The 24,340-nt window shown below is 40.6% G+C and overlaps 1 protein-coding gene across 1 annotated transcript in view; it reads right to left on the bottom strand.

Annotated features, from left to right (window-relative positions):
• PLCB1 (phospholipase C beta 1) overlaps positions 1 to 24,340 on the bottom strand; it is a 510,797-nt gene that overhangs the window by 185,061 nt on the left and 301,396 nt on the right. The window contains exons 4-5 of the mRNA XM_018566842.1: positions 18,633 to 18,773; positions 8,273 to 8,352 (exon numbers count right to left, since the gene is read on the bottom strand). Coding sequence (XP_018422344.1) covers positions 8,273 to 8,352; positions 18,633 to 18,773 — 221 coding nt within the window. The remainder of the gene's footprint in view (positions 1 to 8,272; positions 8,353 to 18,632; positions 18,774 to 24,340) is intronic.

Below are 24,340 nucleotides of genomic sequence, written 5' to 3'. Positions count from 1 at the left end.
TTCATATGACTTAAGGAAAAAAATACATCTTTTGCTGTAACTGCTTAAAAGGTGCTAGTTGGAGTTAGGTTTTAATTTGTTTGTCTTTAACCTTAAGTCTATTTAAAAAAAACTGATGTCTATCTAAACCAGAGTTGGGCAACTCTGAGCCTCCAGCTGTTCTTTTACTACAAATCCCAACATGTCTCTGTCTCTGAGAGTAATGCCTGTTATTGCCTCATGGCACTTGTAGTTCCACAACAGCTTGAGGGCTAGAGTTTCCCACCCCTGATTTAAGACTACCCTGCCCATGGCAGGGTGACAACACTGTAGTTCAATTTCACATTAGAGTCAACAGTGTTGTCTCCCTTTCACAGGGAGTGGAAAGCTACTTGATAGATCCACAGTTAATAAAATAATATTACAGGGGAACCAAGAGAATAAAAAGCTGTGTTAATGCTAAGGACAGACTTCATCATAAATGTACATTTTGTTTTTGCCCATAGTTAATCTTTAGGCATTTTGTCAACCTTAATTATTTTTTAAAGTTGATGTCTATTGAATACACTAATAACATACAGCAGAAGGTACTAAACTGCTGTTATACTTCTTTGGGATACTATTCGTATGACCATAGGAAACAACAAAAATACTATTGCCATGCCTGGTAGCCTCTAGTAGTGTATGTTTCCTGTGAATAAACATTTACTGCCAGGAGATTGTTTCTTCCACCAAGCCTGCTATTCCTGACAAGACACAAATTGCTGATCATGACTATGAGACTATGAGCAGACAAGGTGAGAGCGGTACATTCAAGGGTGAGCATCTTCAGGGACCAGCGTCTCAGGCAGATGACTCTCTGTGTAATTATAGTAGGCATCTCTGCGGCAAATTGTTGTGCTGGTAATGGAATAGGCTCTGTAGTCTTGTTTAATCTCTTCTTGATATATAGTTTGTGGCTTCAGAATCCCTATCTCCTCCTAAATCATCTGCACATCTACACATTCTGGCAGCGATTCAGCTGATATTGGCACAAGATGCAGAGTTTAAAAACAGAACGCTGAATATAATGAAAATATTTACATCTATATTGTATATAATGTGCCTGGAAATATTAACTGTGTTCAGGTTTCAATGCAGAAGGTTATGTAAACAGAGCAGATAAGGATCCTTTTGAACTTATTCTTGCTTTTCTTTATTATTTCCATTTTTAATAGGGTCATTTATCATAGTCTTCAAGGCCACTAAAACAGATTCCAAATTTCTTTATACAGAGAGATTTGACAAGTTCCTGAACCTTTTATGTATTTGTCAGAAAATGTAAAGATACAGTCGACTCGAACATGAAAAGTTGCATTTCAACTAACTTAGGGACATAAGACCAATGAGTGTCTCTCGCTTTCAGAGGGCCGCTAGCTCACAAATTAAATTCTGATAGATGCTATTAAAACATTTTCTGAATCACCGTGTATCTGAGACTGTGAAAATCCTGAACAGAGTTCACTGGTTCAAGCAATGAGCAGTACAGAATCATGAAAAGCTAAGGGGGTTATTCACTTAGCTGCTGAAGGCAACCGAGTGAATAACTGAGCTGAAGTGAAGTGAGCCGAACGCTGTTCGGCTATTCACTTCAGCCATGCATCAGCTAAAATCAGCCGTACATTGGATGCCTTCGGTCAGCCGAAGTGCAGAAGGAGTTCGACTCTGCCAATCCAACATCTTGGAGCAGCTGAGCCGAAGCTTTGGCAGCTCACTCGCTGCTGTTTGCCCTATTCTATTAGGGTCCCAAAGGCAGTAAGTGGATAGCCGAATGCCTCCAAGGTAGCGAGCAAAATAGAAAAAAAGTGAAATTTAAAAAAAAAATGTTGACAAATTATGTAATTTTTTTTAAGAGGAAAAAATTGTAAAAATTAAATATTGTAAAGAAAATAAAAAATTATTTTTAAAAAACAACGCACACCGACCTGACCGCATAATCAAATGAACACTGGGCAATCAGTGCACTGTCTATACGCAGAGCGCCCCTACAGATGTCACTTCCTGCTTATGTAATTGGCTCTCTTGTGTTCTCTACTGCAACACTACCACTAATCAGGCTTTTATAACAGATGGACCTTCCAACTTAGAAGACGGGAAGGAAGAAGTGCCTGGAACAGCATGTCTTGCTATCCACAGAACACCAGAAAACATGCACGTGGGGGATCAGGAATGGTGTTGGGAAAAGAAAGGAAGTGCAAATGAAGAGGAATAGTCATTAAAAATCAGAATATTATTTCTTGGCTGCATATACCTTATTAAAATGTGTCCAATATTTATAATTCTCCTGAGCTCTCTAATTTGTCACATCTCCTCCCTGTGCGAAATGATGGGGGAAAAAAACTGGACAGATGACACACAAAGTCATGATGGAGTAGTATATATCCAACCAGTCCAAAAAAAAAAATAGTCAGGGATCCATTTGCTAACCTTACATAGAAAACAATTGAGTATTAAAGTATCCAAGAGTGCTTTTTTTTGCTTGGTAATTTACACCACAGAGTGTTTCAGTAAGTACAAAGTGATGATGTGCAGTGGTTAAATAAATCATAGTGACTGATCCAATATCAATTTACTGTAGTAAAAAAATCAGTCAAGTGAGTTCTAATTGGCTGCTATTGGTTACTCTTTTTTACACATCATCACTCCTTTTTATGCTTACTCAATAAATGCATTAGTAAGCCTTTATTTTCTGTACACGTACCTGAGCTCTACCTCGTTTTCTAGAGCTGCATGACCAGCCAAATCCAACATTTCTGGATTTGGGGAGCTTAGCTTGCCATGCCCAACATAAGTCTGGCTGAAGGTTGCTGTAACTGGCAAATTGGACTCTTCATCTTAAGGAGGAGTTTAGGAGTAAGGGTACCACTGCTCTGATCACAGTGGCCGAACAAACCCCAGGGGGTGGTAGCCTGCGTGGCTCGGGGTAACTGCCTAATTTGTATACTGGTTAAAGAGGTCTTGAATTTGTTCAAGACCTTGAGGTCTTGAAGAAATGTATCACTGCATAACTCTGCTTCTTCTCCGCTTAGTTCTGTGTGATTTAAAAAATACTGCCACTGGTAGAATGCTAGCCTGGGCCTGTTCGCTGACAGTCTGCACAGAATGAAGTGGCCGCCCGATCTAATACATCTCATATGGTCCTGCCCCACAATTCAAATGTTCTGGCAACAGACGCTTTCATACATGCATTCTCTGACCTGTGTAGTCAGGGAACCACACCCTACTCTATGCCTACTTCAAGACCCACCTCAGCATTTACAACCTAGCCCACCCAACCTCTCTTCCTGAGAACATCTATGCCTCCTAGCATCCAAAAAAGTTATCCTAACCAAGTGGCTTGCTGCAAACGCCCCCTCAGTGTCGGATGTACGAGCTATCCTCTTTAGGCTTATGCTTCTGGAGAAACTAGACACTAAATTCAATTCCTGCCGGACCAGCACATTCTTCCACAACTGGAAGGCATATCTTACAACAGAACTGACTTTAGAGCAACTCAAAGATGTTATGACCACTTTCCAAACCATGCATTGGTATCTCATGGCTAAACTTGACGGCTCCCTAGGAGCCCTGGACGTCCTGTGACAGAGCCCATGCCTTAGCTCTGCCCCCCGGCAAGAGACGCCTGCCCTTGCCCCCCCCCTCCCCCCGGCAAGAGATGCCTGCCCTTAGCTTCACACTCAACCGCACTACGCGCCGCTGACCTGATAAATCATACATCTTACAGCATAGACCTTTGACACCTTTTCACATGTTCTTACTGACCCACATGGAATACATCATTTCCGGTTTTGAAGAAAATAACAAACTCTGCACTTCACGACCAAATTCTGTCTTTTATGTGTCTTTTCTTTCTTTCCTTTGGTTGGAACCTCAACCCACTCCCTGATTATCTGTTCCATCAGTTCGTTGAGGTTTTGGTTTAAATTTTTGTCCTGGTTCTTTATACCCTATAATGTGTGTTACTTCATACGTGCCCAATACATCCAGATTGTATATTGTCACTACACATCATTAGCAGCTATAGGTAGTTTTATGACTCTATGTAACTAGTTTTCATGCAAGTTACTGTTGTTGATGTGAACACGTCTACGACTCTCACTCGGTGGATGTAGTATGTTTCAATTTATACTGTATTATTGAAAATCTTAATAAATACTATCTGCTTAAAAAAAAAAAAAAAAGAATGAAGTAGCCACAATGGCTGGTTGACTGTGAAAAGGAAGTGCAAGTCACTGGAATCTAATTATGAAAGTTCAGCAAGCTCTGTGTTCTACTGATGGTAAGAAATGCAGCACATCAATAAAAGATGCCCTCATGCTGTGTAAATTGAAATAGCCGAGTCTCAGCGGTGAACTGTGTCATGAATGTTATATCAAAAAACCTTTATCATTTCGAAGCTGTTAACTTGGCAATCACAAAAGACCTAGAAGTATAATATATAGCAATAGCACATAGTGCTATATATCACTGTAAACCAGAGATTCATTTTTTTTACCTTTTTACACTCCCTTAACCACACTCTCTAATTCTTTAATGCTAAAAGTTCAGTTCCACTTTAAAGCAGACGTCTATCCAAAACTTGTTTTTTTAGGTTTGGATAAAAAAATGAAATAAATCAGAACTTTTCAGGCTTTTCAGAATTCCTCTCACTTCCTGTCATAGGTGGCACCAGTCACAAGAAAAGAAAACTAAGGGAGATCTGCCCAAAATGAACAAAGACAGCTGTAAAAACCTAAAATGTCACCAGAGCTCCACTCTTTTAGAAGAGGTAATGCCTTAAATATGGATTCAAAATAGCAAATAAACTTTAAAAATTAATGAATATGTTTATTAAGGATGAACTCCAAGGAAAGAAAAACACCCCCTTCCCACTGCAAGGGTTCACTGCTTGTTTTGCCTGGGGATGATGAATAAGGTGATATACTTATTTCTTGCTTCTGCAGGCTCCCCCGGTCCCAGTTCTCTGACATTATCCTCTACAATTCAGGACCAGCAGGATACTGAGGGCCCAGCCTAAATGCTCCTCCACAATGGGCAGCGAAGGAGCATGCTGGCTGCCAATAAAGTGACGAATAAGGTAAGTATATCACCTTATTCATAATCATCCAGGCAAAACAAGCATTAGCCCTTGCAGACCCCCTTCCCAATCTGTTTTTCCCCTGAAATTCACCTCTAAATATATACAGGTCCACAACACATTTTGAGGATCCATGCATTCTTTGCTTCACAAACCCTTCATTGAGATCTACATCACTCTTCATCTAATGCTTTCGGTAAAATTCAGAGCTGTGAACAGTTTTTTGTATGAACTATGTTCAGAATAATTACACAGCAGGAGGACCATTATAGTTGTGCAGAACCAGGAATCCAGGATTGGGTGTTCTTAGAGCACAAGATTACTGGCAGCCAAAGGATTTGATCTATGGTCTATCTGGTCTATGCAAGTAATGTAAGGGTAAAAAACAATGATTCTGAATGCATTGTGCCATGCCTTTTTTTCTATGCTCCTCAATGGAACATCCTTTACCTTGAGTCTAGAAGGGTGTTTGCTTGGTTTGGTTTAAGGTTTACTGCAAAATCTGGCTGATTATCAAGTTCACTGATGATTACCAGGCCCCGTTCCCTGCCTAATATCACTGCAATCTCAGCCAGCTAAAATGCACATGCACCTGTGACACAATTAGACACAATAATATGTGGAACACCTCCATGCACTTTAGAACCAGCATAGTGGAACACCTCCATGCACTTTAGAACCAGCTACCATAATGTCAGACACTCAACAATCAAGTAAGGAGGCCATCTTAGGGCTGGTTCTAAGGTCCACAGGTAATACTGCAAAAAGGTGTCAGACTGCAGACATGCAACAGGAGATAATCAAACTGCACACATTCTGCACGAGATTGTGAGAGACTGTGAACACGCAATAGAAATTGTTGAAGACTGGTGGCATGCTTCAGGATATGGCCATAGACCGCAGACACATTATGGAAACAAAAAAAGAGAAAAGGCATAGTCAACACAGAAAAATTATACAGGCAGTCCCCGGGTTACATACAAGATAGGGACTTTAGTTGAATTTGTATGTAAGTCGGAACAGGTACTTTTTTAAGTGTAACTCCAGCCCAAAATTTTTTTTTTAGTTTTGGATAGCATAGGTAAGGGTCACGGGTTTTTTTGCTGTCTGTTCCTGTTGTAGATTATAATATAACTTAAACTTTTTTTAATTTAAAATGACACAGCAAAAAAAGTATTTTTATATTTTTTATTTTATTTTATAAACTTTATTTTTTATTGTTTGCATTTGTAATTTTTATTTATTTAACGTTTTCTTTACTTTTTTAAACATTTTTTAGTCTTTTTTAATTTAATTTTTTTAAACTTTTTTTTTTTTGTATTTTAATGCTGGTAGCCATAGCCAGCCTGCTATTGGCTATTTCAAATTGCAATAGCCAATTGCAGGCTGGCTATTGCATCTGCCTGCTGTCAATCAGCAGAGGAGGGGCCTGAAGCAGAAAGTTCTCTATCAGGTCCCCCCATGCTGATTGACAGCAGACAGTGGGCGGGTGCAAATGGCAGCATGCTATTGCATTTTACAATATCCAATATCAGGCTGGGTATGGCTCCCAGCCTGCAATGAGGAATAGGCAGGGGGTGGGGCAGAGGAGCCGTGGCTGGCCCAAGAGAACGGAGGATCGTCCGGACCTGGGAAGCCGACGGAACGGCTGGAGAGGAAGCCGGCACATCAGCGGAGGTACGTGGGGCATCGGCGGTATACAGCGGTCTGTGTCCCCACTGCCTCTGCCAACACAGGTGCGGAGAGCAGCGGGGATTTGAAAGGAAACAGGCTGCTGCAGCCACAGTTCTCCTAAATGTACCGGCGGGAGGGAGGCACCAGGAGTTAACGCTGCCAAGGACCCTCCAACAAACAAAGGAGACCAAAAATCCAGCCCCTATTTACTAAAGGTTATATTTAAAAGATTAAATATAGATCCAGGGATTCACATCTGGGGGTCCTAGTATATATATTCAAGATACCCCATGATTCCCAGTAGAATGCACAAGACAAGGCTGGGGTATTTCTAATCGTTTAAGTGATAGACAAAAGTCAGCTATTGTAGGTCCCAGACCATGTAACATATCCATGGAAAGAGACAATTCTGATGCATCTGAATCTGGAAATATATCTGTCAGACCCTGAAACATTAACCTTTCGTCATATATGGGTGCTGGCAACTGAAAAACTCAGCTGCCGGTTGTGAAATAGCTGGGGGCGTCAGGTCCTTATCACTTAGCCACTCCGGCTCCTTCGCCACGTTCATCCCAGAGGCTGAACAGCAACCTGCCTTGTGGCCCGCAGGTATATAATATGCTGCAATGGTAACTAAGGTGTGCTTACTTGAGGCCAAAAGCTAATTTTGCAGTGAGTTGCCATTTTCCTTGCCGGAAGCCCCCTGGTATAGAATTGAGTGCTTCTGTAAGCAGGATTTCTCTCAATTTTCTCTTGTTATTTTTGACCTGTTTGTAATGTGTAACTGCCTTATGTAACATCTAATTTTTAATATGTACACTGTGAATACTTTATCCTTCATAATAAATCATTAATTTTAATACGTTTCTGCCTTTGTCTGGTATATGAACCATATATGTTCCTGAGGAGATGAATTTAATAATTCTATACCTTATATGTGTTTGACTAAATTTAAGTTGTGGGTCTCTTTATAAGTTACACGGGGGATTATCTACTAAATTTGGAATTGAATGTTTAACCAGATTTGGTTTGGTGGCAGCATTCTTTAGATTAGAAGAAGTGGGTGGTGTGTAAGTGGGACCTTTAATCATTATTTCCCAATCTAGTGAAGACAGATAGAGATTTTTTTAACCCTCTTAAAAAAAAGTGATGTGAGTGCTTAAAGTGTTGTGCATTCGTGACAGGGAAAACACAGACTGATGTGTCCAAGGGCTTTGAGGGCTACAAAATAATGCATGTGGCCCCTGGGCTGCAGACAGGGCACCACGGATATGGAACAAAGAACATTATATAAAGGTTTAGAAAATCAGACAACACCCTGTCTTCTTCCCTTATGAAACTGTACATACTCTCAGACACTTCCAGGAGGAAAAGCAATGTTTATAGCAGTGACATCTTACTTCAGCATAAACAATAGAGGTTAAAAAGTCTAACAAAAGAAAAAGGAAATTAGCTTGGAAAGGAGCTGCAACCTCTCTAGCAGTAAATATTGAAGCTACTTACGCTTTTTCCAGAAATGCATCTCTGGACATGTTCTGTGCCAGCAGATTTGTTGCCAGACTGAAAATCTCATCTGTCCACTCCTAAGTAGAGATAAAATAAACATGCTTTAGCTAAAGTAGGAAAGCCATAAGATGTTTAGTTTCATTGCTCTTCATAGCCTACCAAATATTTTATGTTGCATGGAAAAGAGAAAACATTGGGGTAAACATCATCTTTTGGTGCACCGCTTACCTTTCGACACTCAACAAAAACAAAAGTAAGTATACATTACTCGACACCTGACTTGAGTTATTCCTCACCACTGCTGCTCTGAAATGACTGCAATTTCAGGACAGACATGTAGGGGGCGTAAAAGCTGAGACACAAAGCAGCCTCAGATTAGTCTGCCTGAGCTAGTTCAGGTTCAGGGCCCATTCACACCACATACAGATCATCTCCAGACCAGACCAGATTGTTTCCGGAGCCAAAATGCACACTTATGTATCCCTATGCTATATCTGGCCTCTGTTCACATCAGAGCAGTCTATTCCAGACCAGACCAGAAAAATACTGTTTGTCTCATTTTGTCTGGTCTGGAATGCAATGGAACTGTGGGCAGGTTCACACCATTTTCCGGACCAGATGTGGTCCACAAAACTGTGTGAACCTGCCCTCAATCCTAAAAGGCCTGGAGATTTGTCTATGCATGTACACACACACGTAGCCAAATATGAGTAGTCCATTTGTTTAGCACCCTGGCAACTTTTCAGGTGTTACAGTTGTGATTAGATTTTAAGTCCTCCTGTTTTATGCCCAAGGGGTCAAGGATTTGGTAGAAAGTCAAGAATGCTTCTTACAATGGCTAATTGCCAGCTCATAGGTAAAAAACAATATTTATTTGCTCTACCTTTACGGCTAAAAACAAAGCGATAAATTAACTCAAAAATACAGAATATTCAATACTTGGTTTTTCTGCAAATGTTTGCTGAATGCCTTAAAGAAACATACTTATTTTGCAACCATGAGGTCCTTGTGTCAGTTCTCACCATGTACAAAATCTGCACAGCAGTTGGGTGCTCTCCAGATGTGTTGGGTGTTCTACAGATGTTTGTTTCCTCCAACAATTAAAAAAATATACCGACAAATTAATTTGCTTCCCTCAAAGCTGGGAGTGAGAGGTACACAACCAACAACTTGCACACACCCGGTAGACTTTTTATAGTTCAAGCTACCATTTAGGATAGGGTTCTCCAAAAGGGTAAATATTGACCACCCGGGGTTGAACAGGCTTACCAAGGGGTCAATAAAATGGCTGGGGGTCAAAAGGATGATACGTAAATGATCGGGGGTCAACAGGTGGTTGCTAAATGATGAAAGATTGATTGGGGTCAATTAATCCTTTCAGTTCTCTGTAGAGCTCCATGCCAGTCCCTAGTCATGAAGGTGAAGTGGCTAGCAGCAAGACACTGTTACCCAGGGTTGGATAGTCAACCACCAGTGAAAGAAGCCTTGAGTTGTCTCTATCAGCTAAGCATTTTTATTGGCCTCGTTTTTAAAGGCTTCTTTGCATTGTGTGTCTGTGACCTTTCACTCTCTTTAGTCCAGGAAGGATAAACATACAGGCTCACTTCCAATACTGAGCGTATAAACGCCAGAGCGAATAGAGTGTATCAAACTCCAATGGAGAGGCATAGTAACAGGAGTGGTACCAAATAACTGATTGCTGTGCATTTACTAAACATTTGGCATTGTAACAACCACAATGGCAGCTGCTGCTACCAAGAGGAAGTGTCAACAGTATTCACAGGCATATTTAAAATTCACATTCATAGATTCATTTATAAATGAAACAATGCCTATGTACCTATTATGTGAAAGACTTTCAGAAATGATGCCATGAAACCTTTGCTGTAACCTTCAATTTTTATATAATAAATGTTTGGAGGTCAATGAACAATCTGATACTTCATGAAGGGGTTGATGAGCTAAAGAGTTTGGGGACCTTTGGTTTTGAATAATATACAATCAGTGCAGTTTAGCAAATCATTATCATTAAGTCAAAATCAGGTACTTACAATAGCGGTATTTTAAAAATCATTTATTATTTGCTATAAACACAAAACTGAATGAATTAGTCATTTTTTGTTCATGTGTTCAGCTTTAACTCCCAGGCACCTCGCAAAGACTGCAATATCAAATTTGGTTTGACTGAACCTTCAACCGCTCTGTTAGTGCTAAAAAAATAACTTCTTCCTAAGCCAGCAATGATTCACAAAGATTCAGCAGCCGTGCCAAGCTTGTGGGTGATCATTTAATTCATTACCTCAGTTTACATAATGAGTCTTGCCTATTTGTTATGGTAAATATTAGCCATTTAAAAACTAAATTGTCCATGCAGAAAAGTGGAACTCTTCAGCAGAACTCACCTTGTAAAGATAAATGTTCTCCTCTATGACAAGCTGGCTCCTGCTATAGTGTACCTGCCTTGTGAGCAATGCTCATATTAGGTCTCTAGCAGTATGCAGCCATGGCGAGCTTTCTTATTGAGAGGGACATAAATTTAATTTACTGATCCAGTTAGAGGAAAATGGAGACATAATTTGTGGGTTTCTCATTATTAAAAACAATTGTGCTTTCTTGGAAATGCATTTGCAGGCTGAAGGATGGAAGGCCTAATAAAGGCTATGAGAAATATTGCTATTAATACTATGAGCTGCAGTTCGGTGTTATATATCCCTCAGCCTGTCTATTCATTCCAGATTTGCCAGTGCACACACTAGCCTGCTGCATGACAATTGTTCTAATATATCCATCAGCAACACATCATAGGGATTTATTTCCTAGATTATATTTCCACTTCAATACAACATGAGTATTTAGCATTTAAAGAGCAGGACTGTCTCCTTTGCTGTCTGGGACCTGGCTGGCAGAGCCTCAACTAACTTCAGCAGGGCTGTGAAAGACAACCCCATGTGTCACACACTTGTGAGTACTTTATGTATTCCTTTGTAAAACCAACTATGGAACAGTAGTTTTGTGCCCGGCACTGTCTAGTGCATTCTCCAAAAGAATGGGGAGCTGCTGATCAGAGGCAGATTTGTTTTAGTTTATACAGATACCATTTTAACAGATAAACAGTTTATACATGACAGCAGATTCCCAAAGCACTATAGGTTATCAAAAGAGACAGCACAGCAGCAGTTATTTCCTTTTAGGCACCACATCTATCCTCTGAACCAATGGTGAAGCTGTACAGTAATGGAGATTTAATTGCACTAACTCACTAACTCTTTTGTATCTGTGCCTAAATTTTAGATTGAGCTACTAAGACCTCGTATATAACAGACTGTTTACCAGATGGTAAGGAGACGGATAACAACATGTGAAAAGGAGATTAGAGCTCCATCTGCTGGCTGAATGAAAGACTACATAATATTATTATATTATTATTATTATTACTATTCAGGATTTATATAATGCCAACAGTTTCTGCAGCACTTTGCAAAATGGAGGGAGACAGTATTATTACAATACAATTTCAGTACCGTAGGGTTAGGAGGGCCCTGCTCATGAGAATATTAATTTGCATTTCATATTAATCTGGCTTAGAAAATAAAAAAAAGTAAATGTTTGTAGTCCTGTCTATAATAAATAACGAAAAGAAAATATACACAAAGGCACTACACACTCATTTGAAAGCGGAACTCTGAATTTATTGTATAAATTATGCCCCCCCCCCAATCCCAGCATATGCCTGATATATTTCTCATTCTGTCAAGGTGATTATCTAACAGAGGATTAGCTTACACCATTGTCCTGGAACAGCCGACACACTGGTCCTCTTCTCTTCCATCTCAGAATGTCCATGGGTTATCCAACACCATCATGTACAATGCAGGACCATTGGTACATAGATTGCAAGCCCTCAGGGGCGGGGCCCTCCTTACCATCTTGTCTTGAATTGTATTGTAATTGTAATGTCTTCCTTATATTGTAAAACGCTGCGCAAACTGTTTGCGCTATATAAAACCTGTATAATAATAATAATAATACCCACTAGGGATGCACCGATACAATTTTTTCAGTATCGAGTACGAGTACCGATATTTTTTTCTCTCGGTACTCGCTGATACCAAATACTGATACGGGAAGTCCCATTAACGAAGCCAGGCAGTGTGTAATGACTTGCCGGCCAGCTTCCTGATTACACGGGAAGCTGGGCGGTGTATAATGACTCACCGCCTGGCTTCCCGATTGGCCTGGAAGCCGTATCCATGCTCCTTAGTCACCAGGTGATGAGGAAGAATGGAGCCGGCCTTCTGGCCAATGAGGAATCCGGGGGAGGGGGGGGTATGGTAATGACTTGCCACCCAGCTTCCTGATTGGCCAGCTTCCCAACCTATCAGGAAGCTGGGCAGTGAGTCATTAGTCATAGATGAGGGATTATGGAGCCTGATTGGCCTGGAAGACGGGGGCGAGGCGTTACCTGCCCCCCTCGTCTTCCTGATTGGTGGGAAGCCAGCTCCATGCTCACTGATGATGAGGGAGCATGGAGTCGGCCTCGAGGCCAATCAACAAGCCGTGCAGCATGTAATGACTCGCCGCCCGGCTTCCTGATGCAGAAGTTCCGCTATCCGGATAAGCATCAGGAGCATTTGGTGGAGTTCGAGCATGAGCCCAAATACTCAGTATTGGCACCAATACCGATACTAGTATCGGTATTGGTGCATCCCTAGTACCCTAGTACTAGTATACTAGTATCGGTATCGGTGCATCCCTAGTACCCACCTTAGCAAGAAGGGAGGTTCATGGGACCGGTTGTCATTACTGGGCAGGGTTAAATAATCCCCTTTAAAAAGATGAGCAATATATTCTGTATCACCTGGTGGCACAATTTTTATAAATGTTTTACTACTTGTAAATGGGCTTTAAAGAAGAACTCTGGGAAAAAAGATTCTTAACCATTCCAGTACGGCTACCCCTGCACTGCAAGGCTTAACGTATTTTCATCTTGCAGCCGGATGTCTCTTAGACCACGCCCTCCAGCCTGCCTCCTCCTCCGCTCTAGCGATGGTATGTCCCTCTGAGCCGTCACGTCCAATATACAGTATATCAGACATGATGACTCAAGGATCCTCAGACAATTGGAGCGGAGGGGGAGAGGGACTCCAGTGACCAGTTGGGTATAACTTCTTTATTTTACACCCTAGACATGTCCCACTGCAAGGGTTACGAATAATGTCTCCTGGAGTTCTTCTTTAAAGATGGCTGAGGAGACATTTTGTCCGCAATTGCGATGGCTTCTAACTAATTAACTGTTCATTGATTTCATTGGTTGCCTAGGTTAAACCTTTAACTGTGTACCAATTTCTTCCCTCTATCAAACCCAATAAGCCACTGTATTCGCACTGCCAAGAGTCCATTCTAGAAGTAATAAATCTTTCACGATACCTTGAAGCTGGAATTGTTATAATCTTCTATTATTGCCCTCTAGCCCTAAATAAATCCCATGTTTATAATTAGAACATGACTGCAGATTTAATATTTTTACACACAGAAGTGAAAACATTTGCTTATGTGCAGCTGCTGCTTGAAAGAATGCTGAGTATTATTTCACAATACATTTATTAATTGTCCCGATAAATAAGAGGCGGACGAGTTGAGCATCAGAGACAGTTCTGTCTATTCAACATTCTCCCTACAAGTTGCTGAGTATCTAGAATTCTACCTTGTAATATCAGACACTGATCCTAATCACCTTTGACGTTATATGTCATACAAGCGAACCTGAGGTTCAACAGGATGACATATTGAAGGCTGGTGAGATAATAGTGCGCAGTGCTAGAATCTGTACTTATAGATCTCTCTGCTCAGCCATGCCTAATGATAAGCCAAGTCAGAGGTTCACCATATACTACAGTACCAAATGTTGTGTTTTGTTAACCTTTACATAGAAATTAAGCAATACTTGTAAATGAAGATGAGAAATGCAGAAAGAATGGTGCTAGTAAATTCAATGACCACATTGCAATTTTGTAAACAAGACCGCATTTCAGATGAATGCAAATCTGCCCTCTAATCGGCCTTGTTTACTGTACCAGACAGCGGATAAACACGCCTGTTTAATTTTGTGATTCCTGGCCTCTATAAGCAATGCTCATAGAGATTTATTTATTTATTACAGGTATTTATATAGCGCCGACAATTTACGCATCACTTTACATAGTTGCACATTCACATCAGTCCCTGCCCTCAAGGAGCTTACAATCTAAGGTCCCTATCTCACATGCATACTGTACATACAAGGGCCAATTTAGACAGGATCCAATCAACCTACCAGCATGTCTTTGGAGTGCGGGAGGAAACCAGAGTACCCGGAGGAAACCCACGCAAGCACAGGGAGAACATGCAAACTCTTTACAGATAGGAGGAGAGATCCTTGCCCTGACATCACACATTGCAGGACTTTTGCTGCAAGAGGCCTGTCTTAACAGTTTCTCTGAATTCAGAACTTACTCAGCAGCTTGAATGTGGCAGGCGTTCAACAGAGAGAGGTCTTTTGTAACATAATTCAGTTACCTGACATTTAGGCATACCTCCTAAGACCTTCTAAGAGCACAAAGAGGAACACCTTCGTGCACAAAGTATTTAAGAAATGGATATAACTCTGCTACGTCCCTGTTATCTATTATCTCTAAGGGTTGGACTAGATGGAAACGTGTCTTTTTTCAACCTCATTAACTTTGTAACTATAGTTAGGGTTAAATTATGAATTTATATGTCACAAATAATTAATTAAAAGGAAAGTTCACTTTAAAAAAAAAAAATCATAAATGCACACTTCTTCATAAAAGAAAAAAAATTGCATTTATTATTTTCTTTACATAGAAGCCAGTAAAGCATTGCAGGCGCGATCAGTAGATCACAGGTGCAATGCTCTGCCTCCTGGAGACAGTTCCTCCCGTCCATACCCAAACTGAGGCATGGACATGCAGTAACATTGATGGGAGGCAGAGTTAATGGACCATAAGTGCAGTGGCATTACCACACTTGTATTCCTTTGAAACTACAAGCCCCTCTGCCACACAGGCAGACGGGACTTGGAGTTCCTCCATCCTGTGGATGGATGACGGGGCTGTGTGGGCGGAGCCACATACAGCCATGCAATTTTCAAAAACAGTGAAGTCAATTTTCAAAAACAAACAGCGGCCGGCAGGGAGAATAACCCTGCAATTCAGGTAAGTGGGGTGTGGTTGCAATCTGACCATGTTTCATGTTACGCCCTAAATATGGAGTGAAACATGAACCATGGTCAGAAAGGTGAACATTAAAACCCGGATTTATTTTTTTTTCCCAGTACCAATTTTTACTTTATACTGGCTTTCAAAATAGCAAACAAGATAATTAAAAGATAAGATGAAGGTTTAAGTGCAGAATAAGGTAAGTAGAACCTTTTCATAGATGCCTACATACTGTATATTCTCAGTACAGGTTTCTTCGAAAAATGCATGTAACTGGCTGAGGAAAATTGCAAGCTTTTGAGAATTTTTTTTTTTTTTTTTTACACAGTAAGAGTCTTGAAAGCTTGCAATTATGACATGCTCAGTCAGCCAAATAATGGTTTAGGGGATTCATTTTCCCCCAAAGATATGGAACCCTTTCTTATATTATCTATTCTGCCAAGAAGCTATTTGTGTCAATGTTCCAGTAAGATAAGAATACAAATAAACTGGACAGAAATATTTCTGAACAAAATCTTGTATTACCTTACAAACACGAGCGAGGCAAATATTGTATATGTAAGCGTTTTATACACAAAATATAATATAAACACTGTAATGAACTTCTGGCTTGCAGTACATAAACATGTACTACAAATCCCCACAGGGCTGTCATTCCTTGACAGACTTAATTACTGTAAATTTGCATGTCACCGTGGGGAAAACACCATCAAGAAAGACGCAAATGTCAGACAAAGTCAGTCAGGATTATAACTTGATTAATAAATCAGTCAACGTAAGCACAAGAGATTGTGATTGCCAGTAGGAGATGTACAGTGGATGGAGCTAGTGTGCATGGGCAGAAAATCCTTGTCGAAATGTCTAACTGTTGCCACTGCGCCTGCGCGGCTAGCGGCTCATAGGATTCTATAACCTAGGACTACCTTATATTTGTCCTAGGTTATAGAAGCCTATAGCCGCGCAGGCGCAGTGGCAACTGTGGTTGTAGAAAGAATCATGTGGCCGCGCAGGCGCTGTAACATAATATAACCTTTGGCTAGGTTATGGAATCCGATGAGACAATAGCCATTGCCCCTGCACGGCTATCGGCTTCTATCACCTAGGACAAATATAACTGTAGTAGGTTATAGAAGTGGATAGCCACGTAGGCGGTGTGGCAATAGTTAGACAGTTCGACAAGGATTTCCTGGGCATGCACACTAGCACTATCTGGTGTAGATCTCTTGGCAGTCCCTGGATATGATGTCACCAGTTGGAGAGGTCGACAAGTTTGGACTTTCGATAGAACATTGGCATTGTACTTGGAATACATACTAGAGTTGTGTTTGATAATGCAATCAAAGCTTACTTGAAAACAATTCCTTTTATATAGTGATTGCTGCCTTCCATCTACCCATCACATTCAACAACTTCCTGGATTCCCAGTGTGCTTTGCCTCTCTTTCCCTGCTGGTTGGTGTGATGCAATCTCAATTTTTTTCAAGACTACATATCCCATCATGCAATGCTTCCAGCAAGCAATGATAATGGTTCATTGTTCATGCGTTGAGTTGTAGTTCAGAAAGCAGGCTCTATGAGAGTTGTGACACAAGGAAGTGCAGATTCACAGGGCTGAGTGAAAAGGTGTCATTGTATTGAGAAGTACATCCTCTGAGCATCTTCAATGGGTAAGATTACAAACTTCTAGATCGATATGGTTCTTAGGAGTCAGATAGAACTTGTGGAAATTCAACATCAAAATCCATATTTCGTTTTAGTTTTTGACCATACATACCCTTTTGAGCAACTGGAAATCTACCCTTTTAACATCTGTCCTGAGCAAATTATGCAAGCTACCACTTCCGACTTCTGCTTCAGTAAACGCTAATGTCGTGGCTTTCATGGTGTACCTCTGGTTCCATACTTCAATGAACTGGCATAAGTATGCCAATGGAGACTTTTCACTTTTCTCTGGCTTGCTTGTTCTTGGTTAATGACTTAGTGGTCTATTCACTAAGCTGCCGTAGGCAGCCGAGTGAATAACCGACCCGAAGTGAAGTGAGCCGAACGGTGTTTGGCTATTCACTTCAGGCTTGTACGGCTAATTTCAGTCGTGTATCGGCTGAAATCAGCCGTACATCGGGTGGCTTCGTGTGGCTTCGGGTCGGCCGACCCGAAGTGCAGAAGGAGTTCGACTCAGCCAATCCAACATCTGGATCGGTCAAGCCGAACCTCCGGCAGGCTACTCGGTGCTGTTCGGCCTATTCTCATAGATACCGAACAGCAGTGAGTAAATAGCCGAGCAATAGCGGCATTTGGCTCGGCTATTCTGCTCGGTACCTCTGTGATACCGAGCAGAATAGAAAAATAGTTTTAAAAAGTTTTTTTTAAAATTGAAAACGATTGGGCGGAGCTATCATTGACAGATAGCTCCGCCCAACTGTTCTCTATTGGCCGGGCAGTTCTGCAGCCGTCAGAATAATACAAAAAAAAACACCATAGGAATACATAGCTAGATTCCTATTGGCTATTTCACTTTGCAATAGCCAATAGCAAGCTAGCTAATGCACCCGCCCTCTGCTGCTGTCAATCACTAAAAGGGGATCTGATGGAGAACTTCAGGTCCCCTCTGCTGATTGACAGCAGCAGTGGGCGGGTGCAATAGCCAGTTTGCCATTGGCTATTGCAAATTGAAATAGCCAATAGGAATGTAGCTATGCATTCCTATGCTGTTTTTTTTTTTATTTTGACGGCAGCCAACGGCTGTCTGGAGATCAGCGTCCCTGGTTAACTGGTAACCAGGGACGCTGATCTGTCTGTGCAAGTGGCCGGAGCCAGCCGTGAGATGACAGCTGGCTCCGCCCAGCAGTCAGTAGCAGGCTGTCGGCCGGCCATTGCCAGCTTCGGCTTTCACCTCGGCTCAGTCGAGCCGAAGCATATGCCTTCGGCTCGATTAAGCCCCTTGCTCAGAGAATCTGTTGCTTAAAAAAGTAGAAAACAAAATGGAAAACGATTGGTTCTATGTTTAATATGTACGTTTGTGATGGGTGGGGAGGCAAATCTTCAGAGAGGAAAATATCCATGCAGCACAACAATGTATTACAATTTAAAATCCGGTATTTGTAATTTATACATAAAAAGAACAAAATAACTGAAACTTACCTTGGCAATTTCTTCTTGATATGCTACTAAGTTTAAATACGAGATGTTGACCATATCTGGACCATAGACTATGGTAAACATGCGATACTCCAGCCTTCCACCAAAGCTACCAACTTCCAACTGTTCTCGTAACTTTGGGTCCTGCAAATAAAAAAGAACAATATCAGTTGTTGTTGTTGTTGTTGTTGTTGTTGTTACGAAATATGTGAAATCAAATTTAAAAGGCCAAATAGCAAATTGAACATATCCAAGGAAAACTGTTTTTCAGTCAAAACTTTCATCTTTTCCTTTACTTCAGCTATCTTCTGGTCTGAGATCACTAAAGATCTTGACAGTTTAAACTTCTCTCTTGATGAAGCCATCTGCATACAGATATATATAAAAAGATAAATCTGGCATCCCTTTGTTCTACATGCTCTCAGTGATGGCTTGCGGATTGCTGGCAAGGCTCAACAGAGACCATGATCATTTAAAGGGGTGCCAAGGATGCTGTCCTTTACATAACATTTGAAAACAATGAAGACTTTGTTCTTCTCTCCCTCTCATCATTCATTTACTGAATTTCTCCCAGATACTTGTGTTGTGTTACAAATTAGGTGATTGTCAACAATCACTCAATAGCCATAGATTAAAATCACCAAATCAAAGACGGATCCACATCAAATATGAGTAAATGATATACCATGGGTATTAGCCATGTCCTGCTTATATCTTGAACTCATAAAACTTTAGAATTAACTTATTTTCAGAAAAATGTTTGTTTTTTTAACAGCTCAAAACACAGACATTCCATTGCTTGTTCTGAACAACATTATCTTTTTAATTGTTCTGAGGTTTTTGTCACAACAATGTTTACTCAGGAATGTTACAATATGATTGTCACATGTGTAGCCACCTTAAAGTAGATCCACCAAGAATGGCAGGTAAAAGATATTTGCCTGCCCTGAAACAGTTTGTGCCAGCATCAGAACAATTTTAACAGTTAAGCTTTATGTAAACGCAAACAATAAACTTATCGTATTTGCTCTTATTTGCTCTGTTAAATGTACTATTTTCTTTGTTATATCTATTTGATTGATAATTGCAATAAATTAACAATTGATCCCTTCATAACAGATTTCTGTTGTGTTTAATATGCGTTATAAGACTGTGACTTTGTTCCACATGCATCAGATTTATTTTAAGGCTGGCCACAGCTGATTACTGTTTGGCCCTACATGAGCATCCCATTAGAGAATCTCAGTGTAGGATCCCTACATAAATATAGAGGGAACTTAGGAGCTCCTTGCAAACAGGGACCTGGTGTGAGTCAGTACGCAAACCAGAGATATATTAAGTTTAAATTGGACCCTAAGCAAGGTTGCAGTGTAACCCCTACCTCATCTTTTCAATTGGCATTGATAAGAACTGTGATAGGGACAGGGAAGACATACCATTTGCATTGTTTTGCATGTCCCCATCTCCATCAGACACCAACTGCCTATCAGCAGACCCTCCGTTGTTAAGTGACAGGCATGAGCACAGCTTTAATTAGTTATCAAATCAATTATTACCTTGTTTACTACAGAAAAAAGGAAGGTTGTAGCTGGGTGTCCTAGACATCTACCAGGCTCTAGACTTCTTCTTAGTCTTCCTGTGGATGATCCTGCTCTGACCAGGTGGGTCCTCCACAAGGAGAATAAGAAGGAATCTAGAGCCTGATAGATGACTTAGGTTAAACTCCACAAAGCCCTAGCACTCACCACTAAGCAGAAGTGCTCATAAAGCATATAACACCCTCTGTCCATTATTTTAAAGGAGTGGAGTCAACTGCAAATGAATCAGGCATCCTGAATCCTAAATACAGTCTCTTTAAACCACCACAGCATACGGATGTCCATAAAACCACGGGAGACAATCAAAAGTGTAGAGAACTTTCATGTTGTTAACACATGTACAGATCCATATTATCCATGTTCATGTACTGAATGTGTATGCTGTGGACACAAGAGGTTGAGCAGGGTGAACACACAAACAAACTTTTCCCATTTGAAGGTTTGCTCGCTGTGTGGCTGCTGCTACCACAGACATGAGAATGTTGTCTGATTGAGACAAAAGTGTCAAGATGGGGTAAGAATCATCTCACATCTATGAACGGCTTAGTACTTGGCCTCTAATTAGTATAATTTCCATGTTTTGTTTCTCCAGATGTACATACGTGCAGAAAGCTGTTTGCAATGAGTTTATTACTGTCGAGTTGCATCTAATTACCTTCACAATGAAACAAAACATGCAGCATGACAGGAGACATCAGATTACCTTATGGGGGGCTGCTGCAGACTGGGAACACTACTGATAAGCAATTAACAATTTCAGTCTATTGCACCGTGCACAGATTAATATTACAACATTTCTTATCATAACTTCATTGTGAAGCATACACAGAGAAAGGATTACCCTCACAAATAACAAGGTTTTCTCTGTAAAAGCTATTAAAGGAGCTATTATTATTCATCCAGTCCTATTATTCTGCACAGAGCAGGCGTATTCAGCATTATAACTTTTTTAGGAGAAAACAGAATTGTTTTGCCATAATGGCTGTGACTCACTGATTTATCTGCACTGGCTTATCTCACTGCAAGTCTACCAGTGTATCACATTGAAAACAATAGGCTCTCTAAAGTCTCTAATGTCATGAAATGCCCACTATGTTGAAAGTAGCCATATACCCTGTGACCTTTTCTCTAGTTTCAGGTCTTATGTGGCAGCTTAGGGACATCACTTTTTATATGGCTAGCAGGAAGTATGCCTTTACTCAAAATAGTTATACAATATGGTAATTGAATATTGTAAAGTGTGAATTTGAGTAATAGGATCAGTTTAGCCAGTTAAAGTGTATGAAAACCCCAAATCTATTGTTCAGTATGTCTAACAGGGAATACATCAATACAATCTGTTTAATGAATACAGTTTGCTTAAGTTTTTTTATGAACCTATTAAAAAGTTTCTTACCGAGAGATATTGCCAATAAAAGAACTGTCCTGCATGGTTCTTTACTCGGCCTGCTTGTGCCTGCATAGGCTGGCACAGGCTATATAGGCTGGCTAATGGCCAATTGAAGGAGCATGCATGTCAGGCTGGAAACAATGCTACTAAATGTGAGGCATCGGGTTAGGGCTGACAGCCTGCAATAGGAAATTATTTTACTTGCAGGATCCCTAGGTTAGAAACAGTGAGGCATGATGTCAAGCATACTGAAAATAAATGTAGGTTCACCTGAACTTTAAGGGCCTGTGATGTTCCTCATACCTCCTAGAGTCCTTACCCACCAGGTGCAAAACCATGGTTGTAGTTGCTGACACCTGCTATCAGTTTGACATCCATGGTACCAATATGTGCAGCAGAGCTGCTGTCAGCAGTAACTGCTGCAAACAGGGTGCTTCAGTGTCAATGCTTGCTATACTATCAATAAAGACATATACCTTCAGACCTCTTTCACATGGGCGAAATCAGTTCTGATCAGTAGGGGGTGTGTTAACAGATCACCGGCTGATTTGGAGCTGTACGGAACAAATGTTACATTTGTGACATCCTTGACCATTCAGTTTTTTCCTCCATCTTGTAATGTAGGGAAAACTGAGCTGTAAAGACCCATGTTAGGTCTATGGGCAGGTGGATGTAAACGGGTGTGCGTCCCTTACATCCCTTTGCCTCCAATCCATCACGTTTAGGTCCAAAAAAACTGAACTCATTTTTGTTTTCTTTTGGGCCTAGATGGACCTAAAGTCCTGTGCATCACACTGTCAGTTTATACCTGGCTGCCCATAGACTAGCATGGGGCATCCAATCAGGTCTGTCTGAAAAATTGACAAGCAGACCTGATTGGACCGCCTGTGTGAAAGTCACTGTGTTAACTCACTTGTTAGCAGTTGTTGACATAAGGATCTCAGCCACAGAGGGACAGGAAGTGGAGTCTGCATATTTAAGGAGACACTATGGGATCTATTCACTAAGCTGCCACAGGCAGCCGAGTGAATGACGGACCTAAAGCGAAGTGATCGGGTGGCTTTGCGTTGCTTCGGGTCGGCCGAACATGCTCAGCATGTTCGGCCGACCCGAAGTGCAGAAGGAGTTCGACTCAGCCGATCCAACATCAGGATCAGCTCAGCCTAACCTCCTGCAGGCTACTCACTGCTGTTCGGTCTATTCTCATAGATGTCGAAAAGCAGTGAGTGAATAACCAAATGCCGCCGAGCGGCATTCGGCTCGACTGTTCTGCTCGGTCTCTCTGTGGGTCCGAGCAGAACAGAAAAACAGTTAAAAAAGTAGAAAAATAGAAAACGATTGTGCTGAGCTAGCAATGACAGCTAGCTCCGCTAACAGTTTTCTATTGGCCAGCGGTTCTGTTGCCGTCAAAAAAAAGAAGAAAAAAAAGCCTAACTCACTCGGGCGCTCCGGGCGCTAAGGAGATAAACACTGCTTTTTCTTTTTTTTTTCTTATTCTGACACGGAGCCGTGTCAGAATAGATCCCCTGTACACAAAAATAATTACAAATTATACTTTAAAAAATCTTTTTTTAAACATTTACATGTACTGATAAGATTTGCATCAACAGGATCTCTTTTACATGTTTATCTAAAACACTGAAGAGACTACACATTCCCTTTCTAGAAGGCACAGTAATGAGATAAAGTCTCTGGTGATGAAAACTGATCTATTTTGAATGTCATTTCAGTTTATCAGATATTTCTGCCCTTTGGCTATGTGAACCAATTTATGACACCAAATACATATAATCTATCAAAAACAAACACTTATAATTCATCATGGAGGAAACGAATGTGCTCTGTTGTGATGCAACATGACAGACCAATCTCATGTGAAGACATGGTTCACTAGACCCAAATAGGTTCAGCCTGCATGATACATTCACACAGTACATCCACACACCATAGCCATGTCCGCAATCACACACAATCTATGAAAAATAATAACAGCTGCTTCCTGCTGTACCATACACAGCATATTGACAAGCACACCTTATAATGTATATATGATGCACTACTGAATTCTAATAATTATATTTTTCATATATACGTATATAAACTGTTATGCTACTACCATTTAGATTGATACTGCTTATTACTATAGATACATTATATCAATAAAAACAAAAGATAATAGAATTGTATAGGATCCATGTCATATTTATAGCAGTCAAATATCCTATTGTAATAAATTAAATCATGATATACTCACAGAGTGTAAAGAATATTACTGAAATCAGACTGTACTATATTGTAGTTTTAGTATTTAAAGGCAAGGTCTACGTTTAAGAAAATAAAAGAAAATGTGCATTTATTATTTTGCACTAGAAACAGTAAAGCATTGCAACCTCCTTACCATCTTGTCTTGTGATTATAATGCCTTCCTTATATTGTAAAGTGCTGTGCACACTGTTGGCACTATGTAAATCCTGTATAATAATAATAACCACAATCAATGGATTGCAGGTGCAACGCTCTGATTCCAAAAGATTCTCCCTACCGTCCATGTCTGTACCAAGGTGTGGTGACGTCACCGTACTTGTATTCTAATGAGCCACGGTGGCTGGTGGGACTATCAAAGTAAATGAATGGCGCAGCTGTGTGTGGGGAGCCACACAAAGACGTGCCAAATAAAATAAACAAAAAAACACACCAGCCTGTGGGGAGAACCCCACAATTCA

This window comes from Nanorana parkeri, unplaced genomic scaffold, assembly GCF_000935625.1.
Source record: "Nanorana parkeri isolate BGI_ZX_2015 unplaced genomic scaffold, ASM93562v1 scaffold28, whole genome shotgun sequence".
Classification (NCBI taxonomy): Eukaryota; Metazoa; Chordata; class Amphibia; order Anura; family Dicroglossidae; genus Nanorana; species Nanorana parkeri.
The sequence above is the reverse complement of the archived record's forward strand: the minus strand, read 5'-3'. Positions and strand labels throughout refer to the sequence as shown.